Source organism: Anser brachyrhynchus (genome assembly GCF_964034855.1).
Source record: "Anser brachyrhynchus genome assembly, contig: SCAFFOLD_544, whole genome shotgun sequence".
In the NCBI taxonomy this organism is placed as follows: Eukaryota; Metazoa; Chordata; class Aves; order Anseriformes; family Anatidae; genus Anser; species Anser brachyrhynchus.
The window spans coordinates 11,829-37,029 of record NW_027663643.1 but is presented as its reverse complement, the minus strand read 5'-3'; the positions used below and the strand labels follow the sequence as shown (position 1 = coordinate 37,029).

General features: G+C 62.6%; 1 protein-coding gene and 1 long non-coding RNA gene across 2 annotated transcripts; both read left to right on the top strand.

The window, feature by feature from the left end:
* Positions 1-569: 569 nt before the first annotated feature.
* On the top strand, positions 570-22,916 carry LOC308186633 (sarcoplasmic/endoplasmic reticulum calcium ATPase 1-like; the record flags this gene model as incomplete). Its single annotated transcript, XM_080608758.1, is given in 20 exon segments — positions 570-864; positions 1,886-1,971; positions 3,564-3,861; positions 6,894-7,060; positions 7,622-7,710; positions 8,607-8,709; positions 8,792-8,923; positions 9,026-9,151; positions 9,232-9,450; positions 10,844-11,179; positions 13,150-13,370; positions 14,770-14,972; positions 15,050-15,135; positions 17,142-17,275; positions 17,364-17,481; positions 17,563-17,590; positions 17,593-17,680; positions 19,902-19,944; positions 22,714-22,753; positions 22,794-22,916. Coding segments are annotated over 20 exon segments (2,922 nt in total), but the record flags the coding sequence as incomplete, so codon positions are not given.
* On the top strand, positions 20,451-21,222 carry LOC308186632. Its single transcript, XR_013944147.1, has 3 exons — positions 20,451-20,549; positions 20,674-20,746; positions 21,145-21,222. It is a non-coding gene; the product is annotated as an uncharacterized lncRNA (long non-coding RNA).
* Positions 22,917-25,201: the final 2,285 nt, after the last annotated feature.

Sequence of the window (25,201 nt, the reverse complement as noted above, 5' to 3'; positions counted from 1 at the left end):
AGCCCTAATGCATCCCAGTAGCCTCCCCATAACCCCCAATGCATCCCAGTGACCCCCAGTGCCTCCCAGGAGCCTCCCTGTAACCCCCCAGTACATCCAAGTACCTTCCCAGTAACCCTTAATGCATCCCAGTAAGCCATAAGGCATCCCAGTAACCTCCCAGTAAGCCCTAATGCATCCCAGTAACCTCCCAGTGCCTCCCGGTAACTTCCAGTAACCCCCAGTGCCTCCCAGTAACCTCCCAGTAACCCTCAAGTACATCCAAGTATCTTCCCAGTAACCCTTAATCCATCCCAGTAACCCTTAATGCATCCCAGTAAGCCCTAATGCATCCCAGTAACCTCCCAGTAAGCCCTAATGCATCCCAGTAACCCTCAGTGCCTCTCAGTAACCCCCCAGTGACCTCCTGGTGACCCCCTTGTGCCTCCCAGTAACCTCCCAGTGCATCCCAGTAACCTCCAGCACCTCTCAGTAAACTCCCAGTAGCCCCCAGTCCCTCCCAGTAGCCCCCAGCAGCCTGCCAGTAGCTCCCCAGTCCTCCCCAGTAACCTTCCGGTCCCTCCCAGTAGCCCCCAGTACCCCCCCAGTCCCTCCCGGTACCCCCCCACTCCCTCCCAGTCCCCTCCAGCACCCCCCAGTCCCCTCCCAGTCCCTGCCAGCGCCCCCCAATCCCCGCCCGGTCCCCCTCCAGCCCCTCCCGGTCCCCCTGGAGCCCCTCCCAGCCCCTCCCAGTCCCTCCCAGTGCCCCCAGTGCCCTCCCAGTGGTGACACCGCTGCCCGCAGTGGGGGACAAGGTGCCGGCCGACATCCGCATCCTCTCCATCAAGTCCACGACCCTGCGCGTCGACCAGTCCATCCTCACCGGTACGGGCGCCACTGGGCGCAACTGGGGCGCCACTGGGGCACGACTGGGGCGCAAGTGGGGCGCAATTGGGGTACAACCGGGGCTACAACTGGGGTTACAGCTGGGGTACGACTGGGGGACGACTGGGAGACAACTGGGCACAACTGGGGTACAACTGGATACAACTGGGAGAAAACTGGGGGTACAACTGGGCACCACTGGGGTACAACCGGGGCTACAACTGGGGTACGACTGGGGGACAACTGGGAGACAACTGGGGGTACAACTGGGCACAACTGGGGTACAACTGGGGCTACAACTGGGGTACAACCGGGGCTACAACTGGGGTACGACTGGATACAACTGGGGGACAACTGGGGGTATAACTGGGCACAACTGGGGTACAACCGGGGGTACGACTGGGGGACAACCGGGAGACAACTGGGGGTACAACTGGGGTACAACTGGGGCACAACTGGGGTACAACCGGAGCTACAACCAGGGCTACAACTGGGGTACAACTGGGGCACAACTGGATACAACTGGGGGACAACTGGGGTATGACTGGGCACAAAGGGGGTACAACCGGATACAACTGGGGTACAACTGGGAGGCAACTGGGGCACAACTGGGCACAACTGGTCTTTAATGGGGGCACAACCAGGCACACAACCGGGGTACAATTGGGGGCACAACTGGGCACAACCAGTCATGAACTGGGACCCAACTGGGCACAACCGGGCACAACCGATCACAACCGGACACGCAACCGGGCACAACTGGTTGTAAACGGGGGCACAACCGGTCACAACCGGTCACAACTGGTCACAACCGGTCACAACCGGCCACAACCGGGCACAAACACGCACAACCGGACACAACTGGGCACAACTGGGCACAAACAAGCACACAACTGGGCACAACCGGTCACAAATGGGGGCACAACTGGTCACAACCGGTCGGAGCCGGTCGGAACCGGTCGGAACCGGTCGGAACCGGTCAGGGCCGGTCGGAGCCGTGCTGACGCGCGCGTTCCCGCAGGTGAATCCGTGTCGGTCATCAAGCACACCGAGCCCGTCCCCGACCCGCGCGCCGTCAACCAGGACAAGAAGAACATGCTCTTCTCCGTGAGTCGCGCCCCCGCCCCCCCCCACGGCCACCGGCCCCGTGGCCCCAAGGCCACCGTGGCCCCAAGGCCACCATCCCCGTCACTACGTCCCCGTCATCGTGTCCCCAGGGCCACCATCCCCATTGCTACGTCCCCAAGACCACCGTGTCCCCAGGGCCACCATCTCCATCATCGTGTCCCTAGGGCCACCATCCCCGTGTCTACATCCCCACCATCGTGTCCCCAGGGCCACCATGTCCCCATTGCCACGTCCCCAAGGCCACCATGTCCCCAAGGCCGCCATCCCCGTGTCTACGTCCCCACCATCGTGTCCCCAGGGCCACCCTGTCCCCATTGCCACGTCCCCAAGGCCACCGTGTCCCCAAGGCCGCCATCCCCATCATCACGTCCCCACCACCGTGTCCCCAGGGCCACCATCACCACCACCATGTCCCCGTTGCCACATCCCCAAGGCCACCACGTCCCCAAGGCCACCATCCCCACCACCGTGTCCCCAGGGCCACCATCTCCATCGCCACGTCCCCACCCCCATGTCCCCAGGGCCACCATCCCCACCACGGTGTCCCCAAGGCCACCATCCCCATCTCCATGTCCCCACCATGTCCCCAAGGCCACCGTGTCCCCAAGGCCACCATCCCCGTCTCTACATCCCCGTCATCGTGTCCCCAGGGCCACCATCTCCATCGCCACGTCCCCACCACCATGTCCCCAGGGCCACCATCCCCATCGCCACGTCCCCACCACCGTGTCCTGAAGGCCACCATCACCACCACCGTGTCCCCGTTGCCACATCCCCAAGGCCACTGCATCCCCAAGGCCACCATCCCCACCACCGTGTCCCCAGGGCCACCGCGTCCCCAAGGCCACCATCCCCACCACCGTGTCCCCAAGGCCACCATGTCCCCAAGGCCACCATCACCGTCATCATGTCCCCAGGGCCACCATCTCCATCGCCACGTCCCCACCACCGTGTCCTGAAGGCCACCATCACCACCACCGTGTCCCCGTTGCCACATCCCCAAGGCCACCGCATCCCCAAGGCCACCATCCCCACCACCGTGTCCCCAGGGCCACCGTCCCCATCGCCACATCTTCATCACGGTGTCCCCGAGGCCACCAGCCCCACCACCATGTCCCCAAAGCCACTGTCCCCACCACCACGTCCCCAAGGCCACCATCACCATTGCCACGTCCCCAAGGCCACCACATCCCCAAGGCCACCATCACCACCACCACGTCCCCAAGGCCACCGCGTCCCCAGCGCCGCATCCCCAGCGCCGCGTCCCCAAGGCCACCATGTCCCCAAGGCCACCGCGTCCCCAGCGCTGCGCCCCCAAGGCCGCCGCGCCCCCAAGGCCACCATGTCCCCATTGCCACATCCCCAAGGCCACCATGTCCCCAAGGCCACCATCACCACCACCATGTCCCCATTGCCACGTCCCCAAGGCCACCACATCCCCAAGGCCACCACGTCCCCAAGGCCACCACGTCCCCAAGGCCACCACGTCCCCAAGGCCACCATCCCCACCACCACATCCCCAAGGCCACCATCCCCATTGCCACATCCCCAAGGCCGCCGCGTCCCCGCAGGGCACCAACATCGGGGCGGGCAAGGCCGTGGGCATCGTGGTGGCCACGGGGGTGAACACGGAGATCGGGAAGATCCGCGACGAGATGGCGGCCACGGAGCAGGACAAGACGCCGCTGCAGCAGAAGCTGGACGAGTTCGGCGAGCAGCTCTCCAAGGTCATCTCGCTCATCTGCGTCGCCGTCTGGCTCATCAACATCGGCCACTTCAACGACCCCGTCCACGGCGGCTCCTGGATCCGCGGCGCCATCTACTACTTCAAGATCGCCGTCGCCCTGGCCGTGGCCGCCATCCCCGAAGGTGACAGCGGGCCCCTCTTGGCCCTATGTGGCCTTCTAAGACCATTCCTTGACCCTATATGGCCCTCTAAGGCCGTTCCTTGAGCCCTTGTGGTCTTCTAAGACCATTCCTTGACCTTATCTGGCCTTCCAAGACCATTCCTTGACCCTATATGGCCTTCTAACACCATTTGTTGACCCCATTTGGTCTTCTAAGACCACTCCTTGAGCCCTTGTGGTCTTCTAAGACCATTCCTTGACCCTTTATGGCCTTCTTACACCACTTGTTGACCCTATCTGGCCTTCTAACACCCTTCCTTGACCCTATATGGCCCTCTAAGACCATTCCTTGAGCCCTTGTGGTCTTCAAAGACCATTCCTTGACCCTTTATGGCCTTCCAACACCGTTCCTTGATCCTTTATGGCCTTCCAAGACCACTCCTTGGGCCCTTGTGGTCTTCTAAGACCATTCCTTGACCCATTGTGGCCTTCTAACACCGTTCCTTGACCCTATATGGCCCTCTAAGACCATTCCTTGAGCCCTTGTGGTCTTCAAAGACCATTCCTTGACCCTATGTGGCCTTCCAAGACCATTCCTTGATCCTATATGGCCTTCTAACACCATTTGTTGACCCCATATGGCCTTCTAACACCCTTCCTTTGACCCGTTGTGGCCTTCTAACACCCTTCCTTGACCCCATTTGGTCTTCTAAGACCATTCCTTGAGCCCTTGTGGTCTTCTAAGACCGTTCCTTGACCTTATATGGCCTTCCAAGACCATTCCTTGATCCTTTATGGCCTTCCAAGATCATTTGTTGACCCTATCTGGCCTTGTAACACCCTTCCTTGACCCATTGTGGTCTTCTAACACCGTTCCTTGAGCCCATATGGCCTTCTAAGACCATTTGTTGACGCCTTGTGGCCCTCTAAGGACATTCCTTGACCCTATCTGGCCTTCTAACACCATTTTTTGACCCCTTGTGGTCTTCTAAGACCATTCCCTGACCCTGTGTGGCCCTCTAAGGCCGTTCCTTGACCCCATATGGCCTCTTAACACCATTTGTTGACCCCATATGGCTTTCTAACACCGTTCCTTGACCCCGTTTGGTCTTCTAAGAGCATTCCTTGACCCCTTGTGGCCCTCTAAGACAATTCATTGACCCCTTGTGGTCTTCTAAGACCGTTCTTTGACCCCATGTGGCCTTCTAACACCGTTTCTTGACCCCATGTGGCCTTCTAACACCGTTCTTTGACCCCATTTGGCCCCCTAAGACCATTTCTTGACCCCATGTGGCCCCCTAAGACCATTTCTTGACCCCTTGTGGTCTTCTAAGGCCATTTGTTGACCCCGTGTGGTCTTCTAACACCATTCCTTGACCCTGTGATGTCTTCCAACACCGTTCCTTGACCCTATCTGTCCTTCTAACACACTCGTTGACCCCATATGGCCTTCTAACACCATTTGTTGACCCCATATGGCTTTCTAACATGGTTCCTTGACCCCGTATGGCCTTCTAACACCATTCGTTGACCCCTTGTGGTCTTCTAACACCATTTGTTGACCCCATATGGTCTTCTAAGACCATTCGTTGACCCCATATGGCCTTCTAACACCATTCATTGACCCCATATGGCCTTCTAATACCGTTTGTTGACCCCTTGTGGTCTTCTAACGCCGTTCCTTGACCCCATGTGGCCTTCTAAGACCATTTCTCGACCCCTTGTGGCCCTCTAAGACCATTTGTTGGCCCTATATGGCCCTCTAACACCATTTGTTTACCCTACATGGCCTTCTAACACCGTTCCTTGACCCCCTGCGGCCCTCTAAGACCATTCCTTGACCCTATATGGCCTTCTAAGACGGTTCCTTGCCCCGATACGGCCCTCTAGCGCTGATCCTTCATCTTACATAACGTCCTCACACCATTCCTTGACCCCACGTGGCCTTCTCACACCATTCCTTGGTCCTATATGGCATTCTGACACCGTTCGTTGACCCCGTATGGCCTTCTGGCACCGTTTGTTGACACCATGTGGCCTTCTAACGATGTTCCACGACCCCGTGTGGCCTTCTAACACCATTCCTTGGCCCCACGCGGCCTTATAATGCCTTCCCTTGGCCCTATATAGGCTTATAAGCCCCTTTTGGGTCCTGTGATGTCCTTTTTTCATTCTGCGTGGTCTTATAATGCCTTTTCTTGACCCTATATAGGGTTTTAAGTCCCTTTTGGGTCCTATAATGCCCTTTTTTATTTTGTGTGGTCTTGTAACACCCTTTCTTGATCCTATATAGGATTATAATCCCCTTTTGGGTCCTATAATGTCCTTTTTTATTTAGTATGGTCTTGTAGCACCCTTTCTTGATCCTATATAGGGTTATAATCCCCTTTTGGGTCCTATAATGCCCTTTTTTATCATTCTGCATGGTCTTGTAACGCCCTTTCTTGATCCTATATAGGGTTATAAACCCATTTTGAGTCCTATAATGCCCTTTTTTTATTTTGCATGGTCTTGTAACACCCTTTCTTGACCCTATATAGGGTTATAAGCCCCTTTTGGGTCCTATAATGCCCTTTTTTTTCATTCTACATGGTCTCATAACACCCTTTCTTGACCTTATATGGGGTTATAAGCCCCTTTTGGGTCCTATAATGCCCTTTTTTCATTCTTCGTGGTCTTGTAACGCCCTTTCTTGACCCTATATAGGGTTATAAGCCCCTTTTGGGTCCTATAATGTCCTTTTTTCATTCTTCGTGGTCTCGTAATGCCCTTTCTTGACCCTATATAGGGTTATAAGCCCCTTTTGGGTCCTATAATGCCCTTTTTTCATTCTTCGTGGTCTCGTAATGCCTTTTTTCCGATCCTTTTTGGCTCGCCACCCCGCTCCCTGGTCCTACACAGCTTCATAACGCCCTCCCTTGACCCCGCACGGCCCCGTAACGCCGTTCCTAGGCCCCCACGCGGCTTCGTGTCCCGTTTCTTGACCCCTTTCGGGTTGTAAATCCCCTCCCCACGGTCCTGCGCGGGGCTCGACGCCCGTTCTCGGTACCGCAGGGCTGCCGGCCGTCATCACCACCTGCCTGGCGCTGGGGACGCGGCGCATGGCCAAGAAGAACGCCATCGTGCGCAGCCTGCCCTCCGTCGAGACCCTGGGCTGCACCTCCGTCATCTGCTCCGACAAGACCGGCACCCTCACCACCAACCAGATGTCCGTCTGCAAGGTGGGTGACACGGGGGACCGCTGGGGGCTCCCGGCAGCCCCTTGGGTGCCCCGAGGTCCGCCAGGAGCTCCCGAATTCCTCCTGGGTGCCCTGACGTCCTTCAGGAGCTCCCAGAGTCCCCTTGGGTGCCCCGAGATCCTCCAGGAGCTCCTGACATCCCCTTGGGTGCCCCAAGAACCTCCATGAGCTCCCGACGTCCCCTTGGGTGCCCCAAGGAGCTCCCAATGTCCCCTTGGGTGCCCCGAGGTCCTCCAGGAGCTCCCAAATTCCTCTTGGGTGTCCTGAGGTCCTTCAGGAGCTCCCAACGTCCCCTTGAGTGCCCCAAGGAGCTCCCGATGTCCCCTTCGGTGCCCCGAGGTCCTCCAGGAGCTCCCAAATTCCTCTTGGGTGTCCCGAGGTCCTTCAGGAGCTCCCAACAACCCCTTGGGTGCCCCAAGGAGCTTCCGACGGCCCCTTGGGTGCCCCCAAAGTCCCCCAGTAGACCCCAGTGGCCTCCAGGACGTCCCAGTTGGCCCCAGGACGCCCTGGCTGCCCCCTGACCCCATTGTCCTCCCCCCCCAGATGTTCATCGTGGACAAGGTGGAGGGCGACGTCTGCTCCCTCAACGAGTTCTCCATCACCGGCTCCACCTACGCCCCCGAGGGAGACGTGTGAGTGGCCGGTCCTCGCCCCCCCCGGGCCCAATGACGCCCCCTTCCCCCCCTTCCCCCTTCCCAGCGGGTCAATAACGGCCTCCTCTTGGGGTTCCTGTCCCTGCTAGACCGATATTGGCCTTCTCCAAGGGGCCTCCGTCCCCAGCGGGTCAATATCAGCCTCGTTTTTGGGGCCTTCATCCCCAACGGGTCAATATCAGCCTCGTTTTTGGGGCCTTCATCCCCAACGAGTCAATGTCGACCTCATTTTTGGGGCCTCCTCCCCCAGTGGCCTCCTCCGTAGCGCCCCTGTCCTCAGTGGGTCAACCTTGGCCTCCTCTTGGAGGTCCCCGTGCCTAATGGGTCGGTATTGGCCTCGTTTTTGAGGTCCCCCACCCCAAAAATCCACTTCTGGCCTCATTTTTGAGGTCTCCAGCTCCAACAAACCAATCCCAGCCTCATTTTTGAGGTCTCCATCCCCAAAAATCCACTTCTGGCCTCATTTTTGAGGCCCCCAACTCCAACAAACCAATCTCAGCCTCATTTTTGAGGTCTCCATCCCCAAAAACCCACTTCTGGCCTCATTTTTGAGGTCCCCAACTCCAACAAACCAATCCCAGCCTCATTTTTGAGGTCTCCATCCCCAAAAATCCACTTCTGGCCTCAGTTTTGAGGTCTCCAACCCCAACAAACCAATCCTGGCCTCACTTTTGAGGCCCCCATCCCCAACAAACCAATTCTGGCCTCATTTTTGAGCTCTCCAACCCCAACAAAACCCACCCTGGCCTCCTTTCGGACCTCCCCCACCCCAACAACCCCCATCCCGACCCCCTCCACGCCCTCCCCCCTGCCCGCCCCCCCCTCCCCCCGAGGGGCGTCCTCGCCCCGTCCCCGAGCCTCCGCTGCCTCCCCAGGCTGAAGAACGAGAAGCACGTGAAGGCCGGGCAGTACGACGGGCTGGTGGAGCTGGCCACCATCTGCGCCCTCTGCAACGACTCCTCCCTGGACTACAACGAGGTGAGGCCGCCCCCTGGGGTGTCCCCCCCCGACCCCCGCCGCCGCGGCGGCCTCGCGGTGACGCCGGCCTCCCTCCCCGCAGTCCAAGGGCGTCTACGAGAAGGTCGGGGAGGCCACGGAGACGGCGCTCACCTGCCTGGTGGAGAAGATGAACGTCTTCAACACCGACGTCCGCAACCTCTCCAAAGTGGAGCGCGCCAACGCCTGCAACTCCGTGAGTCCCCCCCCGCCCCCCCAGCCCCGCCGGCCTCCCCCCTCTTCCTCCGCCGCCCATGCCACCGCGTTGTCCCTCCCCCCCCTCCTTGTGTCCCCGAAGGTCATCAAGCAGCTGATGAAGAAGGAGTTCACGCTGGAGTTCTCCCGCGACCGCAAGTCCATGTCGGTCTACTGCTCGCCGGCCAAGGCCTCGCGCGCCGCCGTGGGCAACAAGATGTTCGTCAAGGTGAGGCCACCGCCCCCGCCGCGTGCCCTCGCCCCCCGCCGCCGTCGCCGCCTCACCTCCCGCCCCGTCCCCCTCCCCAGGGGGCCCCCGAGGGCGTCATCGACCGCTGCAACTACGTGCGGGTGGGCACGGCGCGCGTGCCGCTGACGCCGGTCGTCAAGGAGAAGATCCTGGCCGTCATCAAGGAGTGGGGCACGGGGAGGGACACGCTGCGCTGCCTGGCCCTGGCCACCCGCGACACGCCCCCCAAGAAGGAGGACATGATGCTGGAGGACTCCACCAGGTTCGCCGAGTACGAGGTGAGGGCGGGGGAACGGCGCCTCCGGGGGGTTCTTGCTCCAGAGGAGGTCCTCCGGGGGTTCCTCGGCCCCGTATCTCCATGGGATGTTCTCCGTGGGTTCCCTGGTCCCATATCTCCATATAAAGCCCTCCATGGGTTCCCTGGTCCCATATCTCTGTACGATGCCCTCCACGGGTTCCTCGGTCCCATATCTCCACGGGATGCCCTCCATGGGTTCCCTGGTCCCATATCTCCCTATGAAGTCCTCCACGACTTCCCCAATCCCATATCTCCATATGAAGCCCTCCATGGGTTCCCCAGTCCCATATCTCCACGGGATGCCCTCCATGGGTTCCCCGGTCCCATATCTCCATATGAAGCCCTCCATGGGTTCCCCAGTCCCGTATCTCCATGAGATGTTCTCCACGGGTTCCCTGGTCCCATATCTCCATATGAAGCCCTCCATGGGTTCCCCAGTCCCATATCTCCACGGGATGCCCTCCATGGGTTCCCCGGTCCCATATCTCCACGGGATGCCCTCCACGGGTTCCCCAGTCCCATATCTCCACGGGATGTCCTCCATGGGTTCCCCGGTCCCATATCTCCATATGAAGCTCTCCATGGGTTCCCCGGTCCCATATCTCCATATGAAGCTCTCCATGGGTTCCCCGGTCCCATATCTCCATATGAAGCTCTCCATGGGTTCCCCGGTCCCATATCTCCATATGAAGCCCTCCATGGGTTCCCCGGTCCCATATCTCCATATGAAGCTCTCCATGGGTTCCCCGGTCCCATATCTCCATATGAAGCCCTCCATGGGTTCCCCAGTCCCATATCTCCACGGGATGTCCTCCATGGGTTCCCTGGTCCCATATCTCCACGTGAAGTCCTCTATAGGTTCCCCGGTCCCATATCTCCATATGAAGCCCTCCAGGGGTTCCCCAGTCCCATATCTCCGTATGAAGCCCTCCACGGGTTCCCCGGTCCCATATCTTCATGGGATTTCCTTCATGGGTTCCCTGGTCCCATATCTCCATATGAAGCCCTCCAGGGGTTCCCCGGTCCCATATCTCTGTACGATGCCCTCCACGGGTTCCTCAATCCCATATCTCCATATGATGTCCTCCATGGGTTCCCTGGTCCCATATCTCCATATGAAGCCCTCCAGGGGTTCCCCGGTCCCATATCTCCATATGAAGCCCTCCACGACTTCCCCAGTCCCATATCTCCATATGAAGCCCTCCAGGGGTTCCCCAGTCCCGTATCTCCATGAGATGTTCTCCACGGGTTCCCTGGTCCCATATCTCTACGGGATGCCCTCCACGGGTTCCCCGGTCCCATATCCCCGTTCGCCGCCCTCCATGGGCTCCCCTTTCCCGCTCTCCCCCCCCCCGCCCCCCCCCCCCCCCCAGACGGACCTGACCTTCGTGGGCTGCGTGGGCATGCTGGACCCGCCGCGGAAGGAGGTGATGGGCTCCATCCAGCTGTGCCGCGACGCCGGCATCCGCGTCATCATGATCACGGGGGACAACAAGGGCACGGCCATCGCCATCTGCCGCCGCATCGGCATCTTCAGCGAGGAGGAGGAGGTGACGGGCCGGGCGTACACGGGCCGCGAGTTCGACGACCTGCCGCCCGCCGAGCAGCGCGAGGCCTGCCGCCGCGCCTGCTGCTTCGCCCGCGTCGAGCCCACCCACAAGTCCAAGATCGTGGAGTTCCTCCAGTCCTTTGACGAGATCACCGCCATGGTGAGGCTTCGACGCGGGGGGGGGGGGGGGGGGTGACGGCGCCCCCGTGGGGCTCACGGGGGTCTTGGTGATGTCGTTTTGGGGTCCCGTCATCGTCCCGATGTGGTTCGGGGGTTCCACCGTCACCCCGACGTGGTTTTGGGATCCCACTGTTGTCTTGACGTGGTTTTGGGGTCCCATCATCCTCCTGATGTGGTTTGGGGGTCCCACCATCACCCTGACATGGTTTTGGGGTCCCACCGTCACCCTGACGTGGTGTTGGGGTCCCACCGTCACCCCAACGTGGTTTTGGGGTCCCACTATCGTCTTGACGTGGTTTTGGGGTCCCACCATCCTCCCGATGTGGTTCGGGGGTCCCACAATCGTCCCCATGTGATTTTGGGGGTTCTACCGTCACCCTGACGTGGTTCTGGGGTCCCTTGATTGTCTTGACATGGGTTTGGGGTCCCAACATCCTCCTGATGTGGTTTTGGGGTCCCACCATCACCCCCAGCTTGGTTTTGGGATCCCTCTAGTCTTGACGTGGTTTTGGGGTCCCACCATCACCCCGACGTGGTTTTGGGATCCCACTGTCGTCTTGACGTGGTTTTGGGATCCCATCATCCTCCTGATGTGGTTCTGGGGTCCCACCGTCACCCCAACGTGGTTTTGGGATCCCACTATTGTCTTGACGTGGTTTTGGGGTCCCACCATCACCCCAACATGGTTTTGGGGTCCCACCATCACCCCCAGCTTGGCTTTGGATCCCTCTAGTCTTGACGTGGTTTTGGGGTCCCACCATCACCCCGACGTGGTTTTGGGGTCCCACTACTGCCTTGACATGGTTTTGGGGTCCCACCATCACCCCCAACGTGGTTTTGGGGTCCCACCATTTGGGACATCGGTGACTGTTGGGAACGGCGTTGGGGACGGTGTTGGGGATGGTGTTGGTGACTTGATGGTGTTGGGGACCTTGGTGACTGGTGACGGTGTCGGGGACGTTGTTGGCCGTTGAGAACCGTGTTGGGGACACGGTGACGCCGTCGGTGACGGCGTTGGGCACACTGTTGGCGATCGCGTTGGCGACTGCCGATGACGGCGTTGGGGCCGTCGTCGATGACGTTTTTGGGGACACCGTTGGCGATGGCATCGGTGACTTGGGGACGGTGTTGGGGACTGGTGGCGGTGTCGGGGACGTCGTTGCCTGTTGAGAACGGCGCTGGGGACACCGGTGGCAGCGTTGGTGACGCCGTTGGTGACGGTGTCGGGGACGCCGTTGGTGGCTGTTGAGAACGGCGTTGGGGACGTTCTCGGTGACATTTTGGGGGACGTTGCTGGTGATTGCGTTGGCCACTGTTGGTGACGGCGTTGGTGACACTGCTGGCGATCGCGTTGACGACTGCTGGTGACGCCGTTGGGGACGTCATCGATGACATTTTTGGGGAAATTGTTGGTGTTGGTGGCTGTTGATGACACCATTGGGGACGTCATCAATGACATTTTTGGGGAAATTGTTGGCGATGGTGGCTGCCGATGACGGTGTTGAGGCCGTCGCCGATGACGTTTTTGGGGAAATTGTTGGCGATCGTGTTGGTGGCTGTTGATGACGCCGTTGGGGACGTCATCGATGACATTTTTGGGAAATTGTCGGCGATCGCGTTGGCGACTGCCGATGACACCATTGGGGGCATCATCAATGACATTTTTGGGGAAATTGTTGGTGTTGGTGGCTGCCGATGATGGTGTTGGGGCCGTCATCGATGACATTTTTGGGGAAATTGTTGGCGATGGTGGCTGCCGATGACGGTGTTGGGGCCGTCATCGATGACATTTTTGGGGAAATTGTCGGCGATCGCGTTGGCGACTGCCGATGACGCCGTTGGGGCCGTCGCCGATGACGTTTTTGGGGACGCCGTCGGCGACAGCGTCGGTGGCACCACCGCGCCCACCCCCCCCGCCCCGTGACACCCCCTCCCCGCCCCGCCCCGCAGACCGGTGACGGGGTGAACGACGCGCCGGCGCTGAAGAAGGCCGAGATCGGCATCGCCATGGGCTCGGGGACGGCGGTGGCCAAGACGGCCTCGGAGATGGTGCTGGCCGACGACAACTTCTCCACCATCGTGGCGGCCGTGGAGGAGGGCCGGGCCATCTACAACAACATGAAGCAGTTCATCCGCTACCTCATCTCCTCCAACGTGGGCGAGGTGGTCTGGTGAGCGCCCGCCGCACTCCGCCCCTCCCAGTCGCCTCCCAGTCGCCTCCCAGTCGCCTCCCAGGGCCCTCCCGCTGCCTCCCGCTTCCCCAAATCCCTCCAGTTCCCGCTAGTCCCTACCACTCCCTCCTAGCCCGCCCAGTTCCCACCAACTCCTCCCACTCCCCCCCGGTTCCCCCCAGGCCCTCCCAGTCCACCCAGTTCCCCCCAGTCCACCCAGTTCCCCCCACTCCCTCCCAGTCCCTCCCAGTCCACCCAGTCCCTCCCACTCCCTCCAGTTCCCTCCACTCCCGCCCAGTTCCCCCAGCTCCTTCCTCCGCCCCCAGTCCCCCTAAGTTTCCCCCCATCTGCCCCGCCTCCCAGCACCTCCCAGTTGCCCCCCAGTTTGTCTCCCCCACTCCTCCCAGTGCCCCCAGCCCCCGAACTCCCCCCGTTTCACCCTATTTCCCCCTGCTGCCCCTGAATTCCCCCCCCGTTTTCCCCTTCTCCCCGTATTGCCCCCCATTCCCCCCACTCCCCCCATTCCCCCCACTCCCCCCATTTCCCCCACTCCCCCCATTTCCCCCGATCCTCCCCATTTTCCCCCGTTTCCCCCATTTTCCCCATTAACCTCATTTTTCCCCACTCCCCCCATTCCCCCCATTTTCCCTCTCTCCCCCCATCTTGCCCCCATTCCCCCCATCCCCCCCATTTCCCCCCAATCCCCCTATTTTCCCCCATTCCCCCATTTCCCCCACTCCCCTTATTTCCCCGTTCCCCCCATTTTTCCCCACTCCCCCCATTCCCCCCATTTTCCCCCATTTTCCCCATTAACCCCATTTTTCCCCACTCCCCCCTTTCTCCCCATTTTCTCCCTCTCCCCCCACTTCCCCACTCCCCCCATTTCCCCCAATCCCCCCTAACTCCCCCTAATTTCCCCCACTCCCCCTAATTCCCCCCACTCCCCCCTAATTTCCCCCACTCCCCCCTAATTCCCCCCCACTCCCCCTAATTTCCCCCACTCCCCCCTAATTTCCCCCACTCCCCCCTAATTCCCCCAATTTCCCCCACTCCCCCCACTCCCCCCACTCCCCCCTAATTCCCCCCACTCCCCCTAATTTCCCCAATTCCCCCCATTTCCCCCACTGCCCCCTAATTCCCCCACTCCCCCCACTCCCCCCCATTCCCCCCACTCCCCCCACTCCCCCCTAATTCCCCCCATTGCCCCTAATTTCCCCAATTCCCCCCATTCCCCCCCACTCCCCCCTAATTCCCCCCACTCCCTTCATTCCCGCTAATTTCCCCCACTCCCCCCTAATTTCCCCCACTCCCCCCACTCCCCCCATTCCCCCCAATTCCCCCCGCTCCCCCCATCCCCCCCAATCCCCCCCCCCCGCCCCCCCTGACCCGCCTCCCCCAGCATCTTCCTGACGGCGGCGCTGGGGCTGCCCGAGGCGCTGATCCCGGTGCAGCTGCTCTGGGTCAACCTGGTGACGGACGGGCTGCCGGCCACCGCGCTGGGCTTCAACCCCCCCGACCTGGACATCATGGACAAGCCCCCCCGCAGCCCCAAGGAGCCCCTCATCAGCGGCTGGCTCTTCTTCCGCTACCTGGCCATCGGGGGTGAGCGCCGGACCCCCGGGACCCCCCCCTGCCCCCCCCGTGCCCGCCCCGGCGCCAGCGTGGTTTTATCGCCATAGGTTACGTGGGGGCCGCCACCGTGGGCGCTGCCGCCTGGTGGTTCCTCTACGCCGAGGATGGGCCCAGCGTCACCTACCACCAGCTGGTGAGCGTGGGGAGGGCGGCCGGGGGGGGTGGGCGGGGGGGTCGGGGAGGGGGGGGGGGGTCGTCGTGGAGGTGGTGGGTCCCTCGTCGTGGTGGTTGGGTGGTCATCGCAACGGATGGGGGGTCGTGGTGGTGGTTGGGGGGTCATGGTGGTGGTTGGGGGGGTGGTGGTTGGGTTGGTCATCATGGTGGTTGGGGGGTCGTGGTGGTGGCTGGGGGGTCGTGGTGGTGGTTGGGTGGTCATGGTGGCGGTTGGGGGGTCGTGGCGGTGGTGGTGGGTCCGTCATGGTGGTGGTTGGGTAGTTGGGTGGTCGTGGTGGTGGTTGGGTGGTCATCAGTCACGGTTGTTGGGTGATCGTGGCGGTTGGGTGGTCATCGTGGTCTTGGTTGGGTCATTGGGTGGTCATCGTGGTCTTGGTTGGGTCATTGGGTGGTCATCGTGGTGGTGGTTGGGTGGTTGGGTGGTCGTGGTGGTGGTTGGGTCATCCTCGTGGTGGTTGGGGGGTCATCGTGGTGGTTGGTTGGGTCATTGGGTGGTCATTGTGGTGGTTGGGTCATCGTCGTGGTGGTTGGGTGGTCATGGTGGTGGTTGCGTGGTCATCGTGGTCTTGGTTGGGTCATTGGGTGGTCATCGTGGTGGTGGTTGGGTTGTTGGGTGGCCGTGGCAGTGGTTGGGTGGTCGTCATGGTTCTGGTTGGGTCATTGGGTGGTCGTGGCGGTGGTTGGGTGGTTGGGTGGTCGTGGTGGTGGTTGGGTGGTCATCGCGGTGGTTGGGTGGTCGTCATGGTGATGGTTGGGTGGTTGGGTGGCCGTGGCGGTGGTTGGGTGGTCATCGCGGTGGTTGGGGGGTCGTCATCGCCTTGGTCGGGTGCTCTTGGCGATGGCTGGGTGCTCATCGTGGTGGTGGTCCCGTCAGCACGGGGCTTGGCTGCTCTTCGTTGGGGGGGGGCAGGGGGGGGGGCCATCATTTGTCATGGGTGCTGCCCCCACCACCGTGTTGACGCCCCCAACCGCCGCGTTGACCCCACCCCACCCCCTTGACCCCCCCCACCCCAATGACCCCCCCCACACCCCAATAACACCCCCATGACCCCGATAACGCCCCCACGACCCCGATAACGCCCCCCCCACCCCGATAACGCCCCCCCACCCCAATAACACCCCCATGACCCCGATAACGCCCCCCCCCACCCCGATAACGCCCCCCCACCCCAATAACACCCCCATGACCCCGATAACGCCCCCCTACACCCCGATAACGCCCCCCCCCACCCTGATAACACCCCCCCACACCCTGATAACGCCCCCACGACCCCGATAACACCCCCACGACCCTGATAACGCCCCCCCACCCTGATAACGCCCCCCTACACCCCAATAACGCCCCCATGACCCCGATAACGCCCCCCCCACCCCGATAACGCCCCCCCACCCCAATAACACCCCCATGACCCCGATAACGCCCCCCTACACCCCGATAACGCCCCCCCCACCCTGATAACACCCCCCCACACCCTGATAACGCCCCCACGACCCCGATAACACCCCCACGACCCTGATAACGCCCCCCCACCCTGATAACGCCCCCCTACACCCCAATAACGCCCCCATGACCCCGATAACGCCCCCCCACCCCGATAACACCCCCCCACACCCCAATAACACCCCCACGACCCCGATAATGCCCCCCCCACCCCAATAACACCCCCCCACACCCCGATAACGCCCCCGATAACGCCCCCCCACACCCCGATAACACCCCCACGACCCCAATAACGCCCCCCCCACCCCAATAACACCCCCCCACAACCCCGATAACGCCCCCACGACCCTGATAACGCCCCCCCCACCCCAATAACACCCCCCCACACCCCGATAACGCCCCCATGACCCTGATAACACCCCCCCACACCCCGATAACACCCCCCCCACCCCGATAACACCCCCCCCACGCCCCGACAACGCCCCCCCCCCACCCCGATAACGCCCCCCCCCCCGCGCCCCCAGACCCACTTCATGCAGTGCACGGAGCACAACGCCGAATTCGAGGGCCTCGACTGCGACATCTTCGAGTCGCCGGTGCCCATGACCATGGCGCTCTCCGTGCTGGTCACCATCGAGATGTGCAACGCCCTCAACAGGTGAGGGGCCGGGGGACGAACCGGGGGGCGTGGGGGGGTCCCGGTGCCACCCCCGGTGCCACCAGGGCCGTGCCGCCGCCCCCCGCAGCCTCTCCGAGAACCAGTCGCTGGTGCGGATGCCGCCGTGGGTCAACATCTGGCTGGTGGGCTCCATCTGCCTCTCCATGTCCCTGCACTTCGTCATCCTCTACATCGAGCCCCTGCCCGTAAGGGGGGGGGTCCCGGGGGGGGGGGGACGCGGGGGACACGCCGGGGGGGGGCTGAGCGCTGTCCCCCCGGCCCCGCAGATGATCTTCAAGCTGACGCCGCTGGACCTGGCGCACTGGCTGATGGTGCTGAAGATCTCCTTCCCCGTCATCCTGCTGGACGAGGCCCTCAAGTTCGTGGCCAGGAACTACCTGGAGGGTGAGGGGCGGGGGCCGCCGCTGGCCCCAGCGTGTCCCCCCCGGTGTCCCCGCGTCGCCTTGTCCCCGCAGCTCCATGTCCCCGTGTCCCCACATCTCCATGTCCCCACATCTCCATATTTCATTGTCCCCCATGTCCCCATGTCCCCACATCTCCTTGTCCCCCGCGTCCCCGCAGCTCCATGTCCCCGTGTCCCTATATCCCCGCATCTCCTTGTCCCCATGTCCCCACATCTCCATGTCCCCACATCTCCATGTCCCCATGTCCCCAGATCTCCATATTTCATTGTCCCCATGTCCCCACATCTCCTTGTCCCCGCGTCCCCGCATCTCCTTGTCCCCATGTCCCGATGTCCCCACATCTCCTTGTCCCCATGTCCCCATGTCCCCACATCTCCACATCTCCGTGTCCCCCCATCTCCTTGTCCCCGTGTCCCCATATCTCCATACCTCGTTGTCCCCGTCCCCACATCTTGTCCCCACATCTCCATGTCCCCCCCACATCTCCTGTCCCCATATCCCAATGTCCCCATATCCGTATCTCATTGTCCCCATGTCCCCAATGTCCCCATGTCCCCAATGTCCCCATGTCCCCAATGTCCCCATGCCCCCAACGTCCCCATGTCCCCAACGTCCCCATGCCCCCAACGTCCCCATGTCCCCAACGTCCCCATGTCCCCCAAGTCCCCAAGGTCCCCATGTCCCCAATGTCCCCATGTCCCCAATGTCCCCCCATGTCCCCACATCTCCATGTCCCCATATCCCAATGTCCCCATATCCATATCTCATTGTCCCCATGTCCCCAATGTCCCCAATGTCCCCATGTCCCCAAGGTCCCCATGTCCCCAACGTCCCCCCATGTCCCCACATCTCCATGTCCCCCCCCACATCTCCCTGTCCCCATATCCCAATGTCCCCATATCCATATCTCATTGTCCCCATGTCCCCAATGTCCCCAATGTCCCCATGTCCCCAATGTCCCCACCTTCCCCATGTCCCCACATCTCCACATCTCCGTGTCCCCACATCTCCGTGTCCCCAATGTCCCCATGTCCCCAACATCCCCCTGTCCCCACCTCCCCATGTCCCCCACATCTCCGTGTCCCCGCATCTCCTTGTCCCCATGTCCCCATCTCCATACCTCGTTGTCCCCCTGTCCCCACATCTCCATGTCCCCATATCCCAATGTCCCCATATCCGTATCTCATTGTCCCCATGTCCCCAATGTCCCCAATGTCCCCATGTCCCCAATGTCCCCACCTCCCATGTCCCCACATCTCCACATCTCCGTGTCCCCACATCTCCGTGTCCCCAATGTCCCATGTCCCAACATCCCCCTGTCCCCACCTCCCCATGTCCCCACATCTCCGTGTCCCCGCATCTCCTTGTCCCCATGTCCCCATCTCCATACCTCGTTGTCCCCCTGTCCCCACATCTCCATGTCCCCATATCCCAATGTCCCCATATCCGTATCTCATTGTCCCCATGTCCCCAATGTCCCCAATGTCCCCATGTCCCCAATGTCCCCACCTCCCCATGTCCCCACATCTCCACATCTCCGTGTCCCCACATCTCCGTGTCCCCAATGTCCCCATGTCCCCAACGTCCCCCCATGTCCTCACATCTCCATGTCCCCCCCACATCTCCATGTCCCCATATCCCAATGTCCCCATATCCATATCTCCTTGTCCCCATGTCCCCATGTCCCCATGTCCCCAACATCCCCCTGTCCCCACCTCCCCATGTCCCCACATCTCCGTGTCCCCCCATCTCCATGTCCCCATGTCCCCATCTCCATACCTCGTTGTCCCCCTGTCCCCACATCTTGTCCCCACATCTCCATGTCCCCATGTCCCCCCCACATCTCCCTGTCCCCATATCCCAATGTCCCCATATCCATATTTCATTGTCCCAATGTCCCCAAGGTCCCCATGTCCCCAACATCCCCAACGTCCCCATGTCCCCAACGTCCCCGTGTCCCCACATCTCCACATCTCCGTGTCCCCACATCTCCGTGTCCCCAACGTCCCCATGTCCCCATGTCCCCATGTCCCCACATCTCCTTGTCCCCACATCTCCACGTCCCCAACGTCCTCACATCGCTCCCGGTGTCCCCTCCATCATCCCCACCCCCCATCGTCCCCACCCCCCACCGTCCCCACCCCCCGTTGTCCCCTCGCTGTCCCCCCGTCCGTCCCTCACCACCGTCTCCACTCCCGTAGCGTAACCTCGCGTCCCCTCCGTCGTCCTCGCGCCCGGCCGCAGGTACCCCCGGACCCCCGGGTGTCCCCGTCACCCCCTGTGTCCCCTTGTCACCCCCCCATGTGTCCTCCTCACCCCCATGTGTCCTCGTCACCCCAAGTGTCCCCATCACCCCATGGCCGTGTCCCCATCACCCCAAATGTCCCCATCACCTCCCTGTGTCACCCCCAGGTGTCTCCATCGCCCCATTTTCGTGTCCCCATCACCCAACTGTCACCCCAAATGTCCCCATCACCCCATGGCCGTGTCCCCATCACCCAACGGCCACCCCAAATGTCCCCATCACCCCCTAGTGTCACCCCCAGGTGTCCCCATCACCCCACGTGTCCCTGTGTCACCCCCAGGTGTCCCCCTCGCCCCATTTTCGTGTCCCCATCACCCAAATGTCACCCCAAGTGTCCCCATCACCCCATGGCCATGTCCCCATCACCCCAAACGTCCCCGTCACCTCCATGTGTCACCCCCAGGTGTCCCCCTCGCCCCATTTTCGTGTCCCCATCACCCAACCCTCACCCCAAATGTCCCCATCACCCCATGGCCGTGTCCCCGTCACCCAACGGCCACCCCAAATGTCCCCATCACCCCACGTGTCCCTGTGTCACCCCCAGGTGTCCCCCTCGCCCCATTTTCGTGTCCCCATCACCCAACTGTCACCCCCAAGTGTCCCCATCACCCCATGGCCGTGTCCTGAATACCCCAAATGTCCCCGTCACCTCCATGTGTCACCCCCAGGTGTCCCCATCGCCCCATTTTCGTGTCCCCATCACCCAACGGCCACCCCAAATGTCCCCATCACCCCATGGCCGTGTCCCCATCACCCCCACGTGTCACCTCCATGTCCCCATCGCCCCATGGCCGTGTCCCCATCACCCCCAGGTGTCACCTCCATGTCCCCATCACCCCATGGCCGTGTCCCCATCACCCCCAGGTGTCACCTCCATGTCCCCATCACCCCATGGCTGTGTCCCCGTCACCCAACGGCCACCCCACGTGTCCCTGTGTCACCCCCAGGTGTCCCCCTCGCCCCATTTTCGTGTCCCCATCACCCAACGGCCACCCCAAGTGTCCCCATCACCCCACGTGTCCCTGTGTCACCCTCAATGTCCCCCTCACCCCATTTTCGTGTCCCCATCACCCCCCAGTGTCACCCCAAGTGTCCCCATCATCCTCCATGTCCCCGTCACCTCCAAGTGTCACCTCCAGGTGTCCCCAGCACCCAACTCTCACCCCAAGTGTCCCCATCACCCCATGGCCGTGTCCCCATCACCCCCAGGTGTCACCTCCATGTCCCCATCGCCCCATTTTTGTGTCCCCATCACCCAACTGTCACCCCAAATGTCCCCATCACCCCATAGCCGTGTCCCCATCACCCTAAATGTCCCCGTCACCTCCATGTGTCACCCCCAGGTGTCCCCCTCGCCCCATTGTTGTGTCCCCATCACCCAATGGCCACCCCAAGTGTCCCCATCACCCCATGGCCGTGTCCCCGTCACCCAACGGCCACCCCAAGTGTCCCCATCACCCCACGTGTCCCTGTGTCACCCCCAGGTGTCCCCCTCGCCCCATTGTTGTGTCCCCATCACCCAATGGCCACCCCAAGTGTCCCCATCACCCCATGGCTGTGTCCCCATCACCCCAAATGTCCCCGTCACCTCCAAGTGTCACCCCCGGGTGTCTCCATCGCCCCATTTTCGTGTCCCCATCACCCAACTGTCACCCCCAAATGTCCCCATCACCCCATGGCCGTGTCACCCCAAGTGTCCCCATCACCCCATTTTCGTGTCCCCATCACCCCAAATGTCCCCATCACCCCCTAGTGTCACCCCCAGGTGTCCCCATCACCCCACGTGTCCCTGTGTCACCCTCAATGTCCCCCTCACCCCATTTTCGTGTCCCCCTCACCCCCCGGTGTCACCCCAAGTGTCCCCATCACCCCATGGCCATGTCCCCATCACCCCCAGGTGTCACCTCCATGTCCCCATCACCCCATGGCCGTGTCCCCGTCACCCAACGGCCACCCCACGTGTCCCTGTGTCACCCCCAGGTGTCCCCATCGCCCCATTTTCGTGTCCCCATCACCCACCCCTCACCCCAAATGTCCCCATCACCCCCTAGTGTCACCCCCAGGTGTCCCCATCACCCCACGTGTCCCTGTGTCACCCTCAATGTCCCCCTCACCCCATTTTCGTGTCCCCATCACCTCCTAGTGTCACCCCAAGTGTCCCCATCACCCCATGGCCGTGTCCCCATCACCCCAAGTGTCCCCATCACCCCATGGCCGTGTTCCCATCACCCCAAATGTCCCCGTCACCTCGAAGTGTCACCCCAAGTGTCCCCATCACCCCATGGCCATGTCCCCATCACCCCCAGGTGTCACCTCCATGTCCCCATCACCCCATGGCTGTGTCCCCGTCACCCAACGGCCACCCCACGTGTCCCTGTGTCACCCCCAGGTGTCCCCCTCGCCCCATTTTCGTGTCCCCATCACCCAACGGCCACCCCAAGTGTCCCCGTCACCCCACGTGTCCCTGTGTCACCCTCAATGTCCCCCTCACCCCATTTTCGTGTCCCCCTCACCCCCCGGTGTCCCCCAGTGTCCCCCCACACGTCCGTGTCCCCACGTCCGTGTCCCCACGTCCCCCAGGGGCAGGGCAGTGACAAAGTGGGGAGGGGGAGGGAAGGGGAGGGGGAGGGGGAGGGAAGGGGAGGGGGGAGGGGGAGGGGGGGCTCAGCCCCGCCCCCTCTGACGTCACCCCCCCCCCCCCCAATCAGCGGCCGACGCCGAGGACACCCGGAAGAAGCGGAAGTGACCCCGGGGGGCCCCCCCCCGCGCCGTGGGGCGGCCCCACCCCGAGCTATGGGGCAGCCCCACCCCACGGGGCCCCCCCCCTCCCCGCGCCGTGGGGCGGCCCCACACCCGGGGGCCCCCCCCCCACCGGCGCCGCTTATTTATTGCCAATAAAGGGAACCCCCCCGACACGACGCCTCCTCCCTGGGGGGGGCGGGGGGCGGGGCTTGGGGTCAGGGGCGGGGCTTGGGGTCAGGGGCGGGGCTTGGGGTCAGGGGCGGGGCCTGGGGTCAGGGGGCGGGGCTTGGGGTCAGGGGGCGGGGCTTGGGGTCAGGGGGCGGGGCTTGGGGTCAGGGGGCGGGGCTTGGGGTCGGGGGGCGGGGCTTGGGGTCAGGGGGCGGGGCCACCCAGAGCCCTGCCCCCGAGTGGTTAATGGGTTCGCATCGTCGGGGTGCCCCACACTTGGGGGGTGCCCCACACTTAGGGGGTGCCCCACACGTGGGGGTGCCCCACACTTGGGGGTCTGGGTCATTGGGGTGCCCCACACTTAGGGGGTGCCCCACACTTGGGGGTCTGGGGGTGCCCCACACTTGGGGGTCTGGGTCATCGGGGTGCCCCACACTTAGGGGTGCCCCACATTTGGGGGTCTGGGGGGTGCCCCACATTTGGGGGTCCGGTTCATCGGGGTGCCCCACACTTGGGGGTCTGGGTCAGGGGGGTGCCCCACACTTAGGGGGTGCCCCACACTTGGGGGTCTGGGTCATTGGGGTGCCCCACACTTGGGGGTCTGGTTCATCGGGGCACCCCACACCGGGGGGTGCCCCACACTTTGGGGGTGCCCCACACTTGGGGGTCTGGGTCATGGGGGTGCCCCACACTTGGGGGGTGCCCCACACTTGGGGGGTGCCCCACAGTTGGGGGTCTGGGTCATTGGGGTGCCCCACACTTTGGGGGCGCCCCACACTTGGGGGTCTGGGTCATCGGGGCACCCCACACCGGGGGGGTGCCCCACAGTTGGGGGTCTGGGTCATTGGGGTGCCCCACACTTAGGGGGTGCCCCACACTTTGGGGGTGCCCCACACTTAGGGGTCTGGGGGGTGCCCCACAGTTGGGGGTCTGGGTCATGGGGGTGCCCCACACTTGGGGGTCTGGGTCATGGGGGTGCCCCACACTTAGGGGGTGCCCCACACTTGGGGGTCTGGGTCATTGGGGTGCCCCACACTTGGGGGTCTGGGTCAGGGGGGTGCCCCACACTTAGGGGGTGCCCCACACTTGGGGGTGCCCCACACTTAGGGGGTGCCCCACACTTAGGGGGTGCCCCACACTTGGGGGTCTGGGTCATGGGGGTGCCCCACACTTAGGGGGTGCCCCACACTTGGGGGTCTGGGTCATGGGGGTGCCCCACACTTAGGGGGTGCCCCACACTTAGGGGGTGCCCCACACTTGGGGGGTGCCCCACAGTTGGGGGTCCGGGTCATCGGGGTGCCCCACACTTAGGGGGTGCCCCACATTTGGGGGTCCGGTTCATCGGGGTGCCCCACACTTGGGGGTCTGGGTCATTGGGGTGCCCCACACTTAGGGGGTGCCCCACACTTGGGGGTCTGGGTCATTGGGGTGCCCCACACTTAGGGGGGTGCCCCACACTTAGGGGGTGCCCCACACTTGGGGGTCTGGGTCATTGGGGTGCCCCACACTTTGAGGGTGCCCCACACTTAGGGGGTGCCCCACAGTTGGGGGTCTGGGTCATCGGGGTGCCCCACACTTAGGGGGTGCCCCACACTTGGGGGTCTGGGTCATGGGGGGGTGCCCCACACTTAGGGGGTGCCCCACACTTGGGGGTGCCCCACACTTGGGGGTCTGGGTCATTGGGGTGCCCCACACTTTGAGGGTGGCCCACACTTGGGGGTCTGGGGGGTGCCCCACATTTGGGGGTCCGGTTCATTGGGGTGCCCCACACTTGGGGGTCTGGGTCAGGGGGGTGCCCCACACTTAGGGGGTGCCCCACACTTGGGGGTCTGGGTCAGGGGGGTGCCCCACACTTAGGGGGTGCCCCACACTTGGGGGTGCCCCACACTTAGGGGGTGCCCCACACTTAGGGGGTGCCCCACACTTGGGGGTCTGGGTCATGGGGGTGCCCCACACTTAGGGGGTGCCCCACACTTGGGGGTCTGGGTCATGGGGGTGCCCCACACTTAGGGGGTGCCCCACACTTAGGGGGTGCCCCACACTTGGGGGGTGCCCCACAGTTGGGGGTCCGGGTCATCGGGGTGCCCCACACTTAGGGGGTGCCCCACATTTGGGGGTCCGGTTCATTGGGGTGCCCCACACTTGGGGGTCTGGGTCATTGGGGTGCCCCACACTTAGGGGGTGCCCCACACTTGGGGGTCTGGGTCATTGGGGTGCCCCACACTTAGGGGGTGCCCCACACTTAGGGGGTGCCCCACACTTGGGGGTCTGGGTCATTGGGGTGCC